The sequence below is a fragment of the Montipora foliosa genome, chromosome 2 (assembly GCF_036669935.1).
Source record: "Montipora foliosa isolate CH-2021 chromosome 2, ASM3666993v2, whole genome shotgun sequence".
NCBI lineage: Eukaryota > Metazoa > Cnidaria > Anthozoa > Scleractinia > Acroporidae > Montipora > Montipora foliosa.
The window spans coordinates 41,944,497-41,963,495 of record NC_090870.1 but is presented as its reverse complement, the minus strand read 5'-3'; the positions used below and the strand labels follow the sequence as shown (position 1 = coordinate 41,963,495).

Here is an 18,999-nt window from a genome sequence, read left to right as displayed (position 1 = left end):
GGGTGTCAAGGCGTATGAAAGCAGTCAATCAAAAAAGCTCCGAGAAATTGTATTGGAAAGATGATAATCGTGATAGAGTATCTAACAATGAAAGGACACACACACTTTCAATGTGATTTAACAGTGTTTATCCATGTTAATTATTACAAACCGTACAACTTCATAAAAGCGGAATGACGAAGGTTAAAAGTTGTGGGAAGTATTACAATAGTTGTAATGGGGAAGGCATGAAAGTGATCAGCACTAAGAGGATGGTTTTATACAGTAAACAATCAATTCTTGGGTTCATGAATTATTAATGCGTTTGAAAACTTGGGCCAGGCGGGGGAATTCTGGACCCAGTGCCCCGGGCAAGCAAAACTTAGTGGTTATCTGCCCGCAACGGGAAGGTGGATTCCAAATATTTTTTCGAGCCATGAACATCTCCGTTTGTATAACAGAATGAATGCTATTGCTCAATGGAGTGATTAATAATAATAATATTAGATTCAGTGTGTTACATTTTACAGGGCTGCATCTCCAGATAAAAAAGAAAATGTCATATGTTGAGGGGAAGTGGCTCTTAACTACATGAAAGATAATGGTTGTTATAAACTTAAGGAACTTCTTGTTAAGAGCCCTACACAAAATCTGCAGGGATGGTTCTATGAAGTCAAGTAACTTTTTCAATGGAAATCTGATATAGCTTCAATCTAGAAGGAAAATGTGCAAACTAATCCCAGTATCTGCTGCTCTCAGAAATTGACAAGAAGTCGAACAAAGCGGTTTTTTCACCAGATGGGAACTGTAACTGAAGCATGGTATTTATATTTGGACAAAAAATGGAACGAGCAAGGTCTTTTTTAAAAAGTGTTCAAAGGGGACACACAGTCTTATGATGTTATAACTTTTTTGAGAAATAGTCCCATTTAAATCCCATGCTACATAGTGTTGGTGACCGAATATTCTCATACAGTTGCATTGCAAAATTTGTGAAAAAACATAGTTCATTTGCTGAGTTTTTGGGCATTTTCTGTTCCTGTCGTGTGATTTACCCAGTGTATGGTGTGTGAGTCGAAACAGACAAAGGAATCGTAAATTAGAAACACACTTAGCTAAAAAAAAAAAAGGGATCACTGTGGAGTTACAGTGATTTGAGGCAAATGGACTATTTGAGGGGGGTCCATAGAAACGGTTTGGTAGTTCAAGAGCCACCCCCTTAACTAAATGCAATCATCCCATTATCTTCACGGCCTCACTAGCTCGGAAGGCATGGGTATTATAGACCATCAACTGGTAAGTCAATAATTTTAGGGTCATGATAGCGCTTATTCTATGGATAGAAATTAACTAGTGGACAGACTTACACAGGGGAATAGCTAGGATTTTTCAAAGGGGGGGGGGGGGGGTAACCTTCTCTCAAACCCAGGGGTCTTACTGGTATCCACTATGTTTTTGGTGAATATTTTCGGATGCATGAGCAGCATGTGTGGGGGGGGGGGGGGGAGGGGGGCGGTGGGACAAGCCTACAAAACTACAAAATAGCTGCATAATAGCGATCTCAGATGTCCGTTTCCAGGATCGTTGATTTCAGGTCTGCGGTTTTTAAAAAATTGATCACATGATAACATTTTTTTGTCTGTGCCGTTTCGAAATAATGATCACGTGGCGCTATTCCTTCGTTTCTTACCATGGCCGGAGAAAAGAAAAAAACCTGAAGAACAGTTTCCACCTGCTTCTTACCAATTTACTCAGGACAAGCGGTTTTCCTGGGGTACCCAATAATAGCCGCTTTCTTTTACTGCTGTTAAAACATTGGTTCGCGCTTTTCTCTTTGGGAGCGCAACAGAAAATAGCGTCACGAGGACGGCAAGACCCCTGGCTAACATCCTCCTGTTAAACACCCTGTGAAACCAAGTGGGATCGCGAGCAGTTGTTCGACGGCGTGGAGAACCTTATCAGTCTAAGTGGATAAGTTAACTTTCCAACAGTTTCAAAGAAAAAAATTCACTATTTCTCACTAACCGGTATAATAGTACGCACACTCGTAGCACATCTAAGTATTAAAAGATAAGGACGAAAACCTGGGCAACGTTTTAACGGAGTATTTACATGTATTTTTATACTCTGGATGGCGACTTATCCACTGGATGAAAGTTTAATCTTTGGCCTTTGAAACAACTGGGACTTAGAACGATATAGCCATATCCCACTTCTTTATTTAAATTTAGATGAAAAAAGTACTTGCCCTTGACGACGCACTTTCTTTCCAAGACGATTCTTACAAGTAACCTCAAATCATCCTGGAATGTTACCCTGTGGTGAGCATTAAAATCCATTCATCGTTGCAATTCTACGAGCTTCCGGTGGGAAACAAGCTTTGGGAGTTTAAACTAGCAAGATCGCCTCAGATCGAGGAGCAAGATGTTTGCATTGGATGGACTTGCATTTGATCGAACATTTACCAAAACATTACCTGAACTGCGTGTACTACGTTTACAAAATCAGGAGTGGACTCAGGAGTTATTTCCCAAACATCCAAAAACAGTCGTTTGCAGTGCGTTTTAAAAGTGCGTTATGTAAGGTATACGCAAATGTCCTAGTCTTCAACTTACAGTCTTACTTAAATAAGCTACAAAACTGTAAAGCTAAATATAACAGTGATGGCAGGTAATACTTAACAGCATTAATGAATCCTTGAAATCTTCGGCAAAAAATGAGGAAAAGTTGCTATGTATTCATATTACTGTAAAGTGAACTGAAGTTTCGTTAAGCTTTACATGACCGTCTAGTCGAGAGGCCGCCTGAGAAATAAGGTTAGCAGGTTGGTTAAAAACGTTCCGAAAGCTCCTTATCAAAAATGGGCGTCCTGTCAGGGAAGTTTGCACAGTGGGTACAATCATCCCAAGACAAGGGGAGCTGGCAGAGCACAAACACAGGAGATCACCAGTGAGAACTTGATCTACCCCCTTTTTATTTCGTCTGTATATCGAACCTGTATAGTTAAACAAATAGATTCCATGTTGCCGTGCGTCTGTTCAGTGATGGATCACAGATGACGTCAAATGTGGTAAGAACAAAAACATTGGCACGCGAGGCGAATAGCTCGAGTGTGTCACTGATGGTCTTACCACATTTTGACGTTCTTCTGTGATCTCATACTGAAACAGGGACCCCAAGGCAACATGGAATCTATTTGTTTATATACTAAAGAATTAAACTTTATTCGCATAAAAGCTGATGGTGGCGTTCAAATCGTGCGTCTGTCCTCTAAATAGATCCTAAGCAAGAAACAATCAAAATCCGTGCAAAACTTGGGTTATTATATAAATATATATATGTATTGCTACTGCAAACAATAAGGGAAGTCCTTAGACCTCCTCGCTTAGTTGGATGGAATTATACCGATCAACTGGTCAAACCGGCCTACGTTCAAATAGACCTTTTCACGGTTTCTGACGCCATATTGTTGGGGGGGGGGGGGGGGGAAAACTCACGGCTTAAATTATAGTGAATGACTGGGAATTTTGCTGACTTCGACCCATTTTAAATCCTTCAAGGTCCGCCGATTGTGGATAGCGAGACGTCTCAAAAAGCATCTTCTATTGAGATTATTGTAGTAAAGTAGGCCGATCAGAATCAAGCTACAACGACTGGTAACGAAATTTGTAAAATTCATATAAACCCTTGTAAACAAAATTCTGACTACCCCGCGAAATTTGAAGCGACACGAGGAGATTTCTAATATCCAATTTTCAGACGTTGTGCCTGGTGCAATGATCTAATGCACCTTTCAATGTCTAAGCTGCTGGGGGGGAGGCCGGGCATAAACGGGCGGATTTGAACTCAGATCAGTTTTTCTGTTCAAATGCGCAGCCCCATGGAAGTCATCCTGGGTCAAAAAAGTGCAAAATTCCTCACCCCAGGAGCATTATTGATTGGTAAAAAGAGTGCAAATTCTCCAACACCACATCTTCCTCCCAAAAATACATAGGTTAAAAAAGAAAAGAAGAAATAGCGGACAGAAATTTACATTTTATTTTTTCAAAGGTTAACACAAGCAATGACTTCAAAATGTAATTTATGCTATAATGGAAACTTGTCATGTACAGTGTTAATCCATAGTTCATCTGAAAAGTATATTAAAATTTTGAGGGACTGTCTCAACGGATACTACTAAACAAGACCTAGTACAACAGGCGAAATTCTGTTATCTTTTCATGAACTGTTATGCTACTTTTGTTTACGTGGCATTTGCCATCCTTTATTGCTCATGGCCATTATTTATATTTCATCACTAAGACAACAAACAGCTCTCGTCGTACTGAAAAAGAACCTAAATATTAAATTTAATTAACTACATTTATTATGCTTTTGAATTCAATCACGGCATACAACAACTTGAACGAAGAAAACTCGTTGAATATTAAGACATATGCAAAAAGTAATTCCAAAATAACAGTATTACCGGTATTTTTCATTCTTTCTCGGTCATTCAATGATGGCGGTCAGCCCAAGATGACGTCTCTGGACACCACTCTTCTAAGGGTGTTAAAGTCAAAAGTCCCCGACGGGGCCGGAACTCAACGAATGATCGAGAAAAGTCCCTTTGGCATACTTGATAACGGTCAATCCATCCCCCCTCCTACTGACCGGCCGTCCCCCCCAAGGCGCGCTAACATTGATAGGTGGCATAATATTTCTGTCAAGGTGAATGATATTACAAAAAATACTAAACGTATTTTAACAATTTTTGAAATCTCTGTGCCTTGTCTGTAACCTACATTTCCTATACGGGGGGTAGGGGTACGGCTACAGCAACTTAGGCTACCGTTCTCTGCAGTGGAGCTTATATATACCGGTAGTGTTGTGAAGTTCAGCAAAAAGTCCCATACATGCACCATTAATTTAAAGCCGCTATTTTCTTGTTCCCCCCAACCAATAATGGCGTCCCTAAACGGGGCAAAGGTCTATTCGCCTACGTCAACATCGCCTATGCACCTACTGGGGAACTCGCCTATGCAGGCAAGGTTGATCACTAGCATAGGGTGAGTTCGCCTGTTTAGTTTCATGACAAATGAAAAACTTAGTTTGGTTCATTCAATCAAACTCAAGCAAGGTTACGGTTCCAATCAATTCAGTGAATTTTAACTTTCAATCGATGCCAAAAAGAGTACAAAGGACTACTAAGTGTACAAGCACCACCTATTTTTATTTTCAAGTAATGCTCTAAGTTCCATGACAATTAATGGCACACGAAGCAGGCAACGTTTAGGCTTGGCACCTTCAATTCAATGAACTAAGCTTTCAAGTGACGCTAAAGCCAGTTCAAATTCTATAGAATACTACGAAGGACCCACTCAGGGACACTATCAGTCATTATTTGCTTGTTGGTTTCCTCGAGAGGGTACATGTGCAGTTTCCTCAGGTGATTGTCAAAGGATGGTGTTAAATGTTAATTTTTATTTTATTTATTTGCTAATTGGTTTCGATCCAAGAATAAATGTAATGAAAAACGCTGACATCGGACATTTTCAAGGCATTCATCGTATTTCTATAAGCTTGCGATTTTTGTACATAGCGAAATTCTTCAAAGCGAAACCTTAACTGATTGTATCAAGATGTTTTCTCATGCATTGATTGCACGAAAGTGATCGTCCATGTGCACCCGGAGCCCTTTGAATGCGACGTTTGCAGCTTTTGGCAGCAGGTGCAGTATGCGGTACTGGTATAGGATTGTGCTACTCTTACTGTAACCATGGTTCAGGCTGGTGGAATGCCGTGGTTTTGTTTGGCGCATGCCACGAAACATGTCAATGAAACCGACATTTGTCCCGGAGACCTAAAGTACTTTGACTTTGTCCGGTGGTATAGAGCTTTGTTGTGAAGGTTCATATATAATTCATTCGCCTATCCTAGTTTGATATACCTTTTTCACGTTCAGTAGAACTAATTCATTATCCAATTCAATACCATGTAGCAGTTAAGTGCTGTTACGCAGTACGGGTCCAGATGGCATGTGGTTGTCATGAAAGTAATGGAATTTTACCTCACCGAGCATTTCCTTTCAAAAACACTCTGCGGTGGTTGTATCAATCCAAGTCGAATATTTAAAGCATTTAATTTTAAATACCTGATTTAAACAGCCCTTTTGCTGCATTTAGCTTAGCAGATAAAACAACTTCCCACTCAAGTTATCGATGTTATCAACTTCTCAAAACCTTTACTCTTCACTCGAAAATTTGAAGGAAAAGAAATTGGATTTTGTTTCACGAGTCTTGGGTTAACACTGTAACTGTAGAAAGAACTTGAATGCTGTGTCCAGCCCTCCCAAAACCAGAAAACATTGTTTAGAGAGGCTCTGGTGAACCACCTCTGCACAACAACTTCAGACCAGAAGACCATGTTGATTTTGAATTTCTGCATAGAAGATGGAATCCCTCCAGGATGTCTAGAAAGGGGAGGGTCAACAAAAGGAAACAAAAAAAAGTAAAGAGCCGGACAAGTATACTCCTTTTTGCGACAGATAACCAGCTCACCACAGCGTTTGGGGGCTATGCAAAGTCGCCGGTCTATGTGGATGGTGGCGTTTAATTTTAAGCTGCGTCAGGCCACCCTTTTCAATGGTTTGTCGTGTCCTTCGAGTCAAAATTGCACAGAGCAAGGGTAAGAAATATTACCAGACAAAGATAAAGATAGCAAGGCTAACTCCATGAAATCCTGTGGGGGGTCTAATACTGTACTAGCCTACCATTAGTTGTACCCTCAGAACTCTCCCCCCCCCCCCCACCACCCCCCTCCCCCGAAAGAAAAATGGGAGCAGTGGGGAGGGTAACAGCTACACGTACATGTAGGATAAAGATATTGTAACATGAGCTAACCTGTGTACAGATTACCACTGTTGGACCACACAGCAGCAAAACAGCTCCTTTAGGAGCCAACCAAAAGCAATAAAAGTACATGACCCAAAATAATACCAGATAAAATAGATTATTCCAGTCTCTAATTTTCTGTGTGACTTGTCTGTCAGTGTTTATTTGCATTTTAGGGTACGACAAATAGTAACATACGCAAAACACAAAAGGAAACTTGTCCCCAGGGTCTTTTTGCTTTTTTCGTTTCCAATTATCATCAGTTGAAATTTTTCGATAAGGCATCACAAAATCAGGCCCACGGAAGAAAGTAATGCTCTGAACTGTCCATGGAGATCACATTTTTGTCAACGCATATCACATCCACATGCAAGTCTTGGGTATTTTCCATTTGTGCAGGTCATATTCCAGAGCTTCGCCTGATACTCATTGTTTAAGTGTTACCACTTAACATCAATATGCCCAGCTCTCGTTGAGTGCTAGAAATTTTAAAAGAAAAAGAAAAGGTTGACGGTTTCTTGGGTGAAGTCGCCTACATCGTGCAGTCATCGCCTATGTAGGCGAGTTGACCAAGGTGTAGGCAAGTTCGGGAGTAGGCGAGTTTGAACGTAGGCAAGTTGACTTATATTATACACTTGTGGTACAGCGTATGTGCCTCTAGGAATACAGGTCTTTCCGCCCCGAGTTGATCCCTCCACAGTATTCTAACCTTATGTGGTAGCTAACCAACCCTAACCCTAAAATCAATGCTTAGACCTAACCACAGAAATAAGTGCTTAGACACATACGTGTGGCAGATAAACTCTGGGGTGGAACGACCGGTTACTGTCTCTAGCTGTTAGCTTTGGTGTAAGAGAGCACTCATCATCGTCAGGTTGAGTTTCCTCCGAAAGTGCCTGAGCTAAAAACTTAGAGAATACAATGCAACTGATTTCCCTCTCATGGAATAACAAAAAGCCATATCTAGTATTGTGTCTTGTGATCTACAAAAGCTTATCTACTATCCCTGTATACATGTACATGTAGACCTGAATTCTATAGTCACTTCACGACAAGAGACGATTTGCCCTGTGTTGCATCATACATCTTATCTCTTCAATGGATCACAGTGCCTCTGTGTTGTGAGTCAACAAACATTTCTCTCCAACAACACCAGGCTGTATGCAGATACATAACCGAGTGCTGCAGACAGTGTCAAGCTAATTTTATTCCACTGGCTCTAATGTTTAAAGACAGCAGCTTTAATTCCCACTTTTTTTCCCGTGGACCTAGCCCTTCTTATAGTGATCCAGATTGAAGATCTTTGCTTACAATACCAGGAAAAACCTTGTAGCTCTGACCATACACTTGACTGTGGCATTCTTGTTCCAGGAGAAAATAGTAGTTTTTTGGGTAAAAGCTCATCTATCCCCTGTATGTCCCGACAGTTTCTTAATTTACTGATGCAGCATTGAATATTGGAAGTATAGGCAAGCATTGCAGATAATAAGAAAAAACCAAGCTTTTTGCAATGGGAGGTACAGCTATGGCTTGTACAGTACAGCAACATGTTAAACCATGGACACTGCAAACATCCTAGGATGCCCCAGGTTGACGAATAAAATCATCTGGCGCTAGACAGAGTAAAATCTGTTAAGTCTCACCCCAGGGGTCAATGGGTTTAGGGTTAGGGATATAGTTTTTGACTGCTTATTAAAAGTTATGCTATCTTTGTAGAGATGATGATAATGCATATGAAGAAATTTCAAGCCTCCCTGGCCAGTACAGGTGAATTGTATTGTAAATGCATTAGAACATGTAAACAGTAAATTAAGAAGTTTGCGAGTTTGGTGTTAAGCAATCACTTTTGAAACCGGAAGGGCAACAGTGAATTACAGTGTATTCTGTTCCAGCTACAGTGGAATCGTATTAATGATGTATAGTGTATGGATATGCAACTCTGGCAAAAACTGGTATACAAGGGCTGGCAACAACCCCAGGGTTCAAAGTTGCCACTGACAACCTAAAAGTGTTACCATTGGGTTGAAATTGTTTTAAACCCAGAGATTAGGTATGATGTACCTTGATGAAGTTTGATCATCTGGATTAGAGTTGGTGGTTAAAGTGCCCCTCTGACCAAAAAATCAATTCATATTTTTTTTGGATTTCAAAACTATGTTAACAAAACACTAAATGACCCACGTTTTAAGCCTTGATTTCAAAAAGACACCTGTTTATTTTAACTGTAATTTTCCTATTTAATGGTCCGCCATTACTAACATTATGTTCTTGAGAGAGCTGGATCGAGGAGAAAATGACGTCAAAGGCTCACTAGTTTAAGAATGCAATACGTGTGTACGCCGCAGAATTAATATGCAGCACGGGGGTTATTGGCTTTCAGACTTTTAAACTCACGCTTTGCATAATTTTATATAATAAGCTGCGTTCACACACTGAAATTTTAAGCTAGAGAGCCTCTGATGTCACTTTTCCATGGATCCAACCGTCTGAGGTCCAATCCGTCAGTTTTGAACGTGAGTAATGGTGGACCGTGAAATCCAAAACTTACACTCAAAGTAAACGGCCTTTGGATGAAAATCAAAGCTCAAAATTTTGCCAGTCAGGTGTTAAGCAAACACACTTTCAAAATCTGAAGGAAAAAAGGAAGTGTTTTTTTGATCACAGGGGCACTTTCATGCTTCAACAGCCTTATAAAGGGAACTTTATCATGTACATCAAATGAAAGTATTTCTCAGTAGATGGTTAAACTGTGTAGTAAGATAAGAATAAAATATGTAAATGTGTTTGATATTAAGTTAATTACTATTTTATTCTTATCGTTTAATAATTAATGTGTAAATGCATGAGACTGTGTGTCATGTGTTCCAAAAACTATTTATTATAACCTTGAGAATTGATTATAGTGACAATAATGATTAAACACAAGGACTTGTAGAGTAGCTCTCCAAAAGTCTTTCTGAAATTCACATACTGTTCTCGCTTTTAGAATGGGTGTCAACAACATGGAGAAGGTTGTGTCACCCCTTGTGGAGAACGGACTCAAGGCAGTATTACTGTTTGGAGTTGTTACAAAACTGGATAAGGTTAGAGTTTAGGATATATAATTAATTACCTCACATATCACAAAGTTTCATGGTGGTTTACAAACTTAAGTGTTCTTTCTCTGGGGTGAGATTGGAGGTCAGCTTGTAAAGGCACCTCTGGCAGCTGCTATCAGTCCATATAATTTTTGATCTAATCCACCCACCCACCCATTCAACCCACGCATGTACATGTTTTTAATAGTCTGAGGTAAGCACATAATTGATGGAACACCTTACTTTGTGGGGATTGTGTGGATTGTTGATAATATCGACTCGCTTTTCATCAGAGAATCAAGCGGTGGAATTCTATTAAATATTTGCTATCCATTGACTAGGAGAATGCCTCTCTTAAGGATCATGAGCGCCTGTAGAACAGGCCTGGGATATTACTTCCCCAAGGTGGGGATATTTGATCTGATTTGACCAAATGTTGGGGCCCCACGATGGGGATTTTGACCAAAAATTATTCTGAAAAGTCAAATGCCCCACATATGCCCCCCCCCCCCCCCCATCCTCATGCTTAACATTGATAAATGCATAACTGAGAAGAAAATGCTTCCATCATTATCACCTGCATTGAAATGGTTAAACGTTCAAGTCTTTCAAGATAATTATAATAATTTAAGGACTATAAATCATAGACCCTCAGTCTCACAAACTTTACTGTTAATCAACACTGTGGGGTGTTATGGAGTCCACACACTGTTCATGAAGAGCAGGGGGGAGACCCCTAGTGTTGTGGTCTGTCCTCCTTTCACAAACAGCCGTCTTTCGAGGGTTGTCCAATACACCAACGTAATGAGATTCATGGGACTTCACAATAGACATCACAAAGTGTCCCCCAACCTTAATCCTTAAAAAAGTAGTAACAGTTTTGTGAGACATAAAGTGCGGGACACTTTGTGACACTTTGTGATGTCTATTGTGACGTCCCAGGAATCTCATTACAATCTCATTATGTCGGTGTATTGGACATGTATGGTCTTTCAGGGCTTTAGCCGTGCTACTTTAATTCCAAGATGGTCGGCACACGGACAAGCACATAGGACGATGTGACTGGGTCCCATTCCTCTATGCAAAAATAGCAAACATCCCCACCCTGGGACTCACATTCTTAGTCAAATTCCCAAGGGTGGGGAGGGCAATAAAAGTCAAATGCCCCACATACACCCAGGGTCCCCCCCCCCCTCGGGCTTAACATTGCTAGATGCATTATTTTAAGATCCTGAGTGTTGGTCCAGCCAGAGTAAAACTCTGCACCTCTCGCATGGCAACCCGGGGCTCAACCAACTGAGCCACACTTTCTCAATGTTTTTTTGTAGGCTTTAGAAATTGAGGGAATTGCGATGGTGAGACAAGAAGTTAAAAAAAGTTTGGCTACCTGTTTGGGTTAGGGGGCGGGAAGCCTTCCATGACACAAAGAAAGGGTATAGTTGTGCTTTATTATTAGCCTTCTGATAGCCATTTTGCAAAGAGGAACATTTTTGTGAGTAACTTGGTTAGAGAGTGGGAAGAGTCATTGGTCAAACTACTAAGTTATAGAGGGGCACATTTATCCATGGTGACTTCTCCCATTCACCAACTCCCCTCCCCAAAAAAATATGGACCGGGTTCTTATCAGCGCGTTGGAACATTCCCAGAACCCACTCCATTACTGACTGTTTTATTAAATAAATTTCTTTGTTAACCCATTGACTCCCAGGGGTTCCCCATTGACAAGTAAAATCGTCTGGCGTTAGACAGAGTAAAATATTAAGTCTGGCCGGTTTAGGCCGGTTTGGACATCAAAGGGTTAAATGTTAATAATTATTTAAAATTGCCAATAATTTTTATTGATTTCTCAGAGCGACCATGGTCACAATGCAGATAGTGACAAATCTCCTGTGATTGTAGCCACAAAGAAACTCAGATCCATGTACTCTGACCTACTTATTTGCTGTGATGTTTGCCTGTGTCCATACACTGGCCATGGGCATTGTGGTATGGAATTTTCAGGATTTTAAAACAAGTATTTTTTTATTTATTATAACTTTGTGCAATTGGTTGGTAAACATAGAAAGCTGTTTTAAGCTTTAACTACATGTAACTTTCAAAAACAAATATCCTAAAAGTGCAGCTTTAGTACCCTAATAACAATACTTGCACTTGTGATGTGAGGTATTTAGGGAAAGCTGTAGGATATATATGTTGGAAATAATGCTTTAAGAAAGAGTAAGAATTTAGGCAAACAATCTACTTCCGTTGCAACAGGACCTTCCATCTTCTCTTAAGACTTAAGTGTGTTTGCATTCCAAAAGCAAATAAGAGTTTTATTTGTTTTCAGAGAAAGAAGTGAATTTATCTTAACTGGGTACATCACATACTGTACTACATGTGGTCGTAAATTAAGGCTCTTCCATTTTCTTTCCTTTCTTTTGTTTATTATTTTTTTCTCATCTTCATCGGCTTTCTATTCTAAAAGTGTGCAGGGAGCCAACTAAGAAACCTTAGATGTAGCTTCCCAGCTTGCTCTTTATCATTTCTGAAAATAATTTTTTTTCTCTTAGTGCTATTATAATTATGATTGTCTGTTATTTAAAAAGAACTACTGGTAATTGAATTAATAAATTAAATTAAACTTTAAAATTTGCCACTCAAATTCAACCATTTTGCAAAATAATTAATGTCCTCATCAGGCATTCTCAACAAGGATGGTTCTATCAATAATGTGGAAAGTATCAAACGGTTGGCTGAAGTATCTTTGGCTTATGCTAAGGAAGGTATGTCCACTCAAAAAGTGTCCAGCTTATTAACTTTTTCAGACACACAACTGTGCGCCAAGTCAAGCCAAGCCAACCATGCAGTCTGAGCTTTATTAACACCAAAATGTAATAACTACGTGCATTATAACAGGAGTTATCGAAAATCATGGACACCTGTCATCCTAAAAAAGGGGTGTCTTGAAAACAAAGACCCCTAAGACCGTAAGATTCGAAAACGAAGAAAGTAACCCAAAACCCTCAATTTAGCTAACCCTAGGACTAAAAACCAACTTTAGGCCTAGTTAGGCTTTATAAGGTTAAGCAAATTGAGGGTTTTGGGTTACTTTCTTCATTTTCGAGTCTCAGGGTCTTAGGGGTCCTTGTTTTCAAGACACTCCTAAAAAGGTTACAAGGCTGCACTGAAAAGACTCATGGAGGTTGGGTGGGAGGGGCAGGTCAGACAATGGCAGATGGCAAAAAACAAACGGAGCCATCAACATACCATGTGACCTGAAACCCCCCACACACTGGGCCCCATTCTCTGAACTGTGTGAGAAAAACATTTTCACTTTACTTGTTCCTCAGCCAACAGAAAAACTCACTTTCCTCCTAAGATTGACACTTACAATGTATGTAAGATCTACTGTAATGCCAGATCATCTACTTGTCAATGAGGCCTTTCCTGGGGGTGAAAGGGGTAAGCCCTTTACTGATTTGTACATCGCTCTTCTACTCAAAGTCTCTATGAGACACCTCATTGATAAAATGGGGTATATATTATTATAATACTACAACTTTTAAGGTGGCTCAAATCAGTTTCAACAGTTATTAGAAGGATTGACACTACAACACTTTATCAGGTAACCGCAATGTTATGGTACCATGTGAGTTGGGTTAGGGTTAAGGTTAGAGTGTTAAAGTATTAAAGTATTAAATTATTAAAGTATTTTATTATTATTACTTTTAAAAATTCTGTGGAGTGATTCAGAGCCACCTTAAAAGGTGGTTCTGAATCACTCCACAGAATTTTTAAAGCTTTGCAGAAATTTTTATTCTGGCATGCTGATTATATTTTAGAAATAAAAAATGGGGGTCACTGAGTTCGTTTTTGAGATATGAGCAGCTAAAGCCAAAATATTGGGTGTTTTTGCAAGGCTTCCCTGTTGCCATGGTAAATGTTTACGTCACAAAAATGATCGAATCTTTTTCGGCAATAATTGATGTTCGATATGGTACCATAACATTGTTGTTAAGTGATAAAGTGTTGTAGCTTCAATCCTTCTAATAAGAACGTTTCTTTCAGGTGTTGAAACTAGTTTGAGTGACCTAAAACTTTAATTTTGATAACCCAATGGAAAATTCAGAACTACCCCTAAAAGTAATTAAATAAGAGCAATTAAAGGATAGATTTGAACCCGCGACATAAGCATTTCACACTTCCATTTAGAGTACATTTGTGCACCAATTCAGCTGCCCGAACAAAACCCGAAATTTAACAGCCCATTGATTGAGTGATCCAGTAAGAACCTGAAGCCCCCTCAATATACCCCATTGGAGTATCAAGTATTTATGAGTCAATGAGTTAGTGCAGTTACCCTAACCCATAAAATGAAAGCTAAAATTTCAGAGAGTGCTTAGGCCTAATCACTGAAACGAGGGCTTAGGCTTAATCAATAAATTATTGCTATATTGACTGTGAGTCTCATTGACTCATGACTCATTGACCATTTGACTCATGAATCATGGGACCTTTCCTCATTGAGACATTTATTACTTAGGAAGAATGACATTTTCCTTTTCTTTTGAAAATCATACTGTTTCCCAGGATGTAATATCTTTTTGTAGAGTCTAACCTGACTTGGTTTAGAGCCAAGTTGAAGCTTAAAAGGAATGTGCAAGACATTAGTACAAATCGATTCTACTTTTGCTGTCTTTTCTTCTAGCTATTATTATAATGAGTTTTACTTTTTTATGCTCTCAACTGTAAATTAAAATACCACCTCCACATTGTTTTAAAATCTACAATTTCATTAGGTAATCTAGTTGATTATCTCTTGGAGGGTGTAAAGTGCGAAAGTGCAGGCTGCAGGTTAGCCTGCAGCTGGTTGCTGGTCATTGTTTTACCGTAACTGAAACAACCCAAACCTTACATAAATGCGAACCTTATGCTTAAACATTATAATTATTATAATAGTGTTTAGGCCTAATGTTAGCATTAGCAAAGGTTTGGATTGTTTCATCTTGACTTAAATACAGCGAGGCTATTATGTGTGTTTTGGGAAACTTGGTTTAGGAAGTTTAACTCCCAATGGCCATTAGAGCGGCGGGTCTAAGACACAGGTCACATTCCACACGTCACTTGTTGCAGGTCATTGTTTTACCTTTTGGAAAGTAACCCAAAACCCTCAATTTGGCTACCCTAGGCCTAAAAACCAACCTTAGGCCTAGGGTTAGGGTTACTTTTCAAAAGGTAAAACGATGACCTGCAACAAGTGACCTGTGGACTGTGCCCTTTTTTTTTTTAGATAAGCTGCCATTAGAGTGTAGGTTTCCAACTTTTAATTTCAAGGATTGAGACCTTATTCTTTTTGTAGGATGCCATGTTATAGCCCCATCAGACATGATGGATAACAGGGTAGCAGCTATTAAGGATATTCTGCATAAGAATGGTTTTGGAGGAAAAGTGAGTGTAGTTTTTGTGTTCAGATCTAAGGCATTGTCAGTGTCTGGGAATCTGGTGGCTTAAAGTGCATTGGATGAGTGGAGCACGTACTTGAAATTCACTGTACTTTTTAGCTGGTGCTTATAAGCAAGTAATTTCAACTAGTTGAAGTCCCCAAGAACATTACTGTAACAGTAAGGAAAAATTGGGAGGAACTCATGTCCCCAGAGAAAAACCCTATTCCACTATCCCAGTCTTTGAGGACCTTTGAAAAAACTTCAATAATAATCATGCCCTTGTAAAGATTCTAGATAAAACGAATAAAATACCCCAAAACCTTCAATTTGGCTAACCCTAGGCCTAAAAACCAACTTTAGGCCTAGTTAGGCCTAGGGTTTAATATCCAAATTGAGGGATTTGGGGTACTTTATTTGTTTCTGAGATTTCGGGGTTTAGGGTCCTCGTTTTCGAGACACTCATTAACAACTTGTAGGTGTATTCAGCAAGATCCTTAAAAAATTAATATTTTATTAATAGATGATATTTACATGTATATCTGTTATGACTAGGACTGTTCCTTTGAAAAAATTTATTGCTCCTAAGGCCATCCCCTTTTTTTTCTCCGTTTCACGTTGTCCGACCGAACCAAATTTTGGGCATTTTCCAAAAAAAAAAGTTAGCGACGTTTTTAAGCCATTTTCATGTCACACAGGAGTTTCAGTGGTTGATCCTTTTCCCCACGCTGTCTTAATTTTGCCACAACATCCGCCAACTTTTCCGCCATATTGATTTTGGGTTCATGTCTTGTTGTTTTCCTGGCTCCACAGATATGATGCCAGGGTACCAGGCCTCCGATTCCGTGAATGATTATGATTTTTTTTTAGGTTTTTTTTTTTTTTCAATCTGACCGACCGACCCAATATCAGGAAACGCATTCGACGGTAAACAAAAAAAAAGGGGATGACCTAAAAGGAGGCAAGCAAGCTTGTGAGCTCGATAATACTATACATCTACATGTACTTCAAGTACTAAATTTACAGCTTTTGAACCATGGGATAACTGTATGTGCATTTAAGGAGGTGTGTTTTTTTTAGAATGGTAAAGTTCAGGGTTCTCATTAGAATTTTTAGCAGCCATTGCTATGCTATTTTCAGCCATAAAATTGCAACTGATTGACAAACTGATCTACTTGATAGGGACAGTTTTAAAGCCGTAACACTTACAAGTGACACTTGTGACAGATGTTACAGGTTACGGGTTCAAAATGAGAACCCTGTAAATACAGTTACAGTTTAATTTGTAAGTGAAATGATAATTAAGTAATAATTATTTATTTGTCTGTTAAAGTTCAGATTCCCTTCAAATGACCTTCAGGAGCTTTCATTTGACCTGTTAACCAGGCTAAAAGCTTACCATCTCATTACAATCATATTATCTTTCTATACTTAAAATTCTCTCAAAGTCATAAAATATCTTTTACAAGAAAGTTGAGGACCCTCAATGATCTTGCCTTGATAACACTTTCAGTGGACCTTTTGAGATCTCCATGAAGATGTTACTAGACTGTTTGCTACAAAACTGTACCAAGTTGATCACCATGCTCTTTCATAAGAGAGACCTTGAAACAGAATTTTGAATCATTCATACTGTATAATAATAAAAAACAATGGGGGTGATGATGATGATACTAGCCTTATTATGAAAACCCTTTCCTCATTAGGTTGCAGTCATGAGCTACAGTGCAAAGTTTGCCTCCAGTTTTTATGGGCCTTTCAGGTTAGCAAATGGTAGATATTATTTTAGTCAATCCTTATCCACTTTTTAGACTAATATTTTATTTTGAACAAGTTCATCCTTTACCAGGTACAACTAGAGACCTTTAAACTTGTGTATGGATAGGGGTTTCCTGTTCTTACCTTGAAATAATGCAGCTGTAGTTTTGTTGTCTATGGCCATTGAACATGAAGCAATTAGGGCTCTACAATGGCATACAATGAGCTACAATGTATCATGACCTAAAGTGATCTACAATGACCTACAGTGATCTATAATGATCCACAATGAGCTACAATGGCCTATTAAATGGCTTACAATCAAAGAGAAAGACAAAAGAGGATCAGGGTGAAGAGTTTGGTGAGCGGAGAACATCCATTGTGCGTTATTGGCTTTTAATCCATTGCATGACGACAAATGACGACAGCAATTACGCATGTGCCCTTGAAGGCAGGAAGAAACTGCGAAAAGGCCCTTGCATGGTTTTCCTTTGTTTCAAAGCTAAAATGAAAATGTACAAATATCAAGGCTTCACTTGGCAACGATCAAATCTTAATGAGAGCAGGGAAAAAATTAAGAGAAGATTAAAAGTTATTCTTCCCACAAATATGTTTTCTTTGGTTCAGAGTACACAATGAAAATTTTCAACTTGCTCAGCAACGAGGTTTTGATTGGTTCAAAGCACAGAGTCGAATGTTTTTAACCTTTGTACTGCAAACATACTGTAGTGCCCTCAGAGCTGCAAAATAATTCTAGCTCATTGTAGGTCATTGTAGATAATTGTAGGTCATTCCTTGTTTTAGTAACTATGAAAAAAATTGGCCAATTTTTTTAAGTTTGGAGACGTCCTCTGAAAGTTGCCAAAAGTTAAATACCAATAGCTCTTTGTGTATCATCTCAGTAAGTTGTCAGGAATGTTATACTTGTGAGCTGGATTACTAAAACATAAGATTTTATATGACACAAACATCACACAGTTGGATGCAAACAAAGGAGTCCTTGACAGATTCATCCATTGCAATCACTCAAGAACATTAATTTTTCCTTGGCAAACTAGGCTGATAAAGAAATTAAGGTACAATCATGTAACATATATTAAAAATGTTGTTTAATTGCCAGAGATGCAGCCAAAAGTGCACCAGCCTTTGGTGACAGGAGATGTTATCAGCTGCCACCAGGAGCTAAAGGTCTTGCAGCTAGAGCTGTGGTAAGCTCATCATTAATAATTTGGATGTGGACCCAACAAAGTGAAGATTCCAAGTCTTAAGAAAGTTCACCATGATTATTCCTTGTCACATCTGATGAATTTTGGCCTTTCCAAACCTACTACAAGTCTATACATTTTCGAAACATTCATTGAGGAAAAGAGAGGTCTTAGAAATGCCAAGAAACTTTGCAAGGGATTTTTTGTCCAAGTATTATAATTTTGTTCAGTACCTGCCACCCAGCAAATTAGATGTAATTTTGCTTGCTACTACGGAAACCACTGATCTGTGGAATGGGCCTGAATTACCCAGTCCACTTTCATTAAAAATTTTCAAATTCATTTCCCTCGGGCTTAAGGTATACCGGTATTGTAACGACTGCAACTATGGAAAAACTTGTTATCTCTGTTTTCTTTCAATTGGCAATCATAGAAAAACTTTCTTTGAAGAACCCCTTGTGAAGCCTCCCCCTTTTCTGATAGTCTTCTATAATCTTCATTCTCAAGTCTTCTCCAAGAGCTTTTCCTCGATTATAGAGCCCTCTATATTGCTCTCACTTCTGCCAATACCTCCTTAAGAATTTGAACTATTTACAAGCGAAAGTGGGCGGAGCAGAGACACGTAAATTCCCACCCATTCCACAGATCAGTGGGGAAGCTCGTGGTGACCTGGGTCTCTCAATTA

At 39.1% G+C, this 18,999-nt stretch overlaps 1 protein-coding gene across 1 annotated transcript in view; it reads left to right on the top strand.

The window, feature by feature from the left end:
• LOC137993136 (delta-aminolevulinic acid dehydratase-like) overlaps positions 1 to 18,999 on the top strand; it is a 39,428-nt gene that overhangs the window by 17,666 nt on the left and 2,763 nt on the right. Inside the window, exons 5-8 of the mRNA XM_068838820.1 lie at positions 12,610 to 12,693; positions 15,270 to 15,358; positions 17,058 to 17,113; positions 18,230 to 18,317. Coding sequence (XP_068694921.1) covers positions 12,610 to 12,693; positions 15,270 to 15,358; positions 17,058 to 17,113; positions 18,230 to 18,317 — 317 coding nt within the window. The remainder of the gene's footprint in view (positions 1 to 12,609; positions 12,694 to 15,269; positions 15,359 to 17,057; positions 17,114 to 18,229; positions 18,318 to 18,999) is intronic.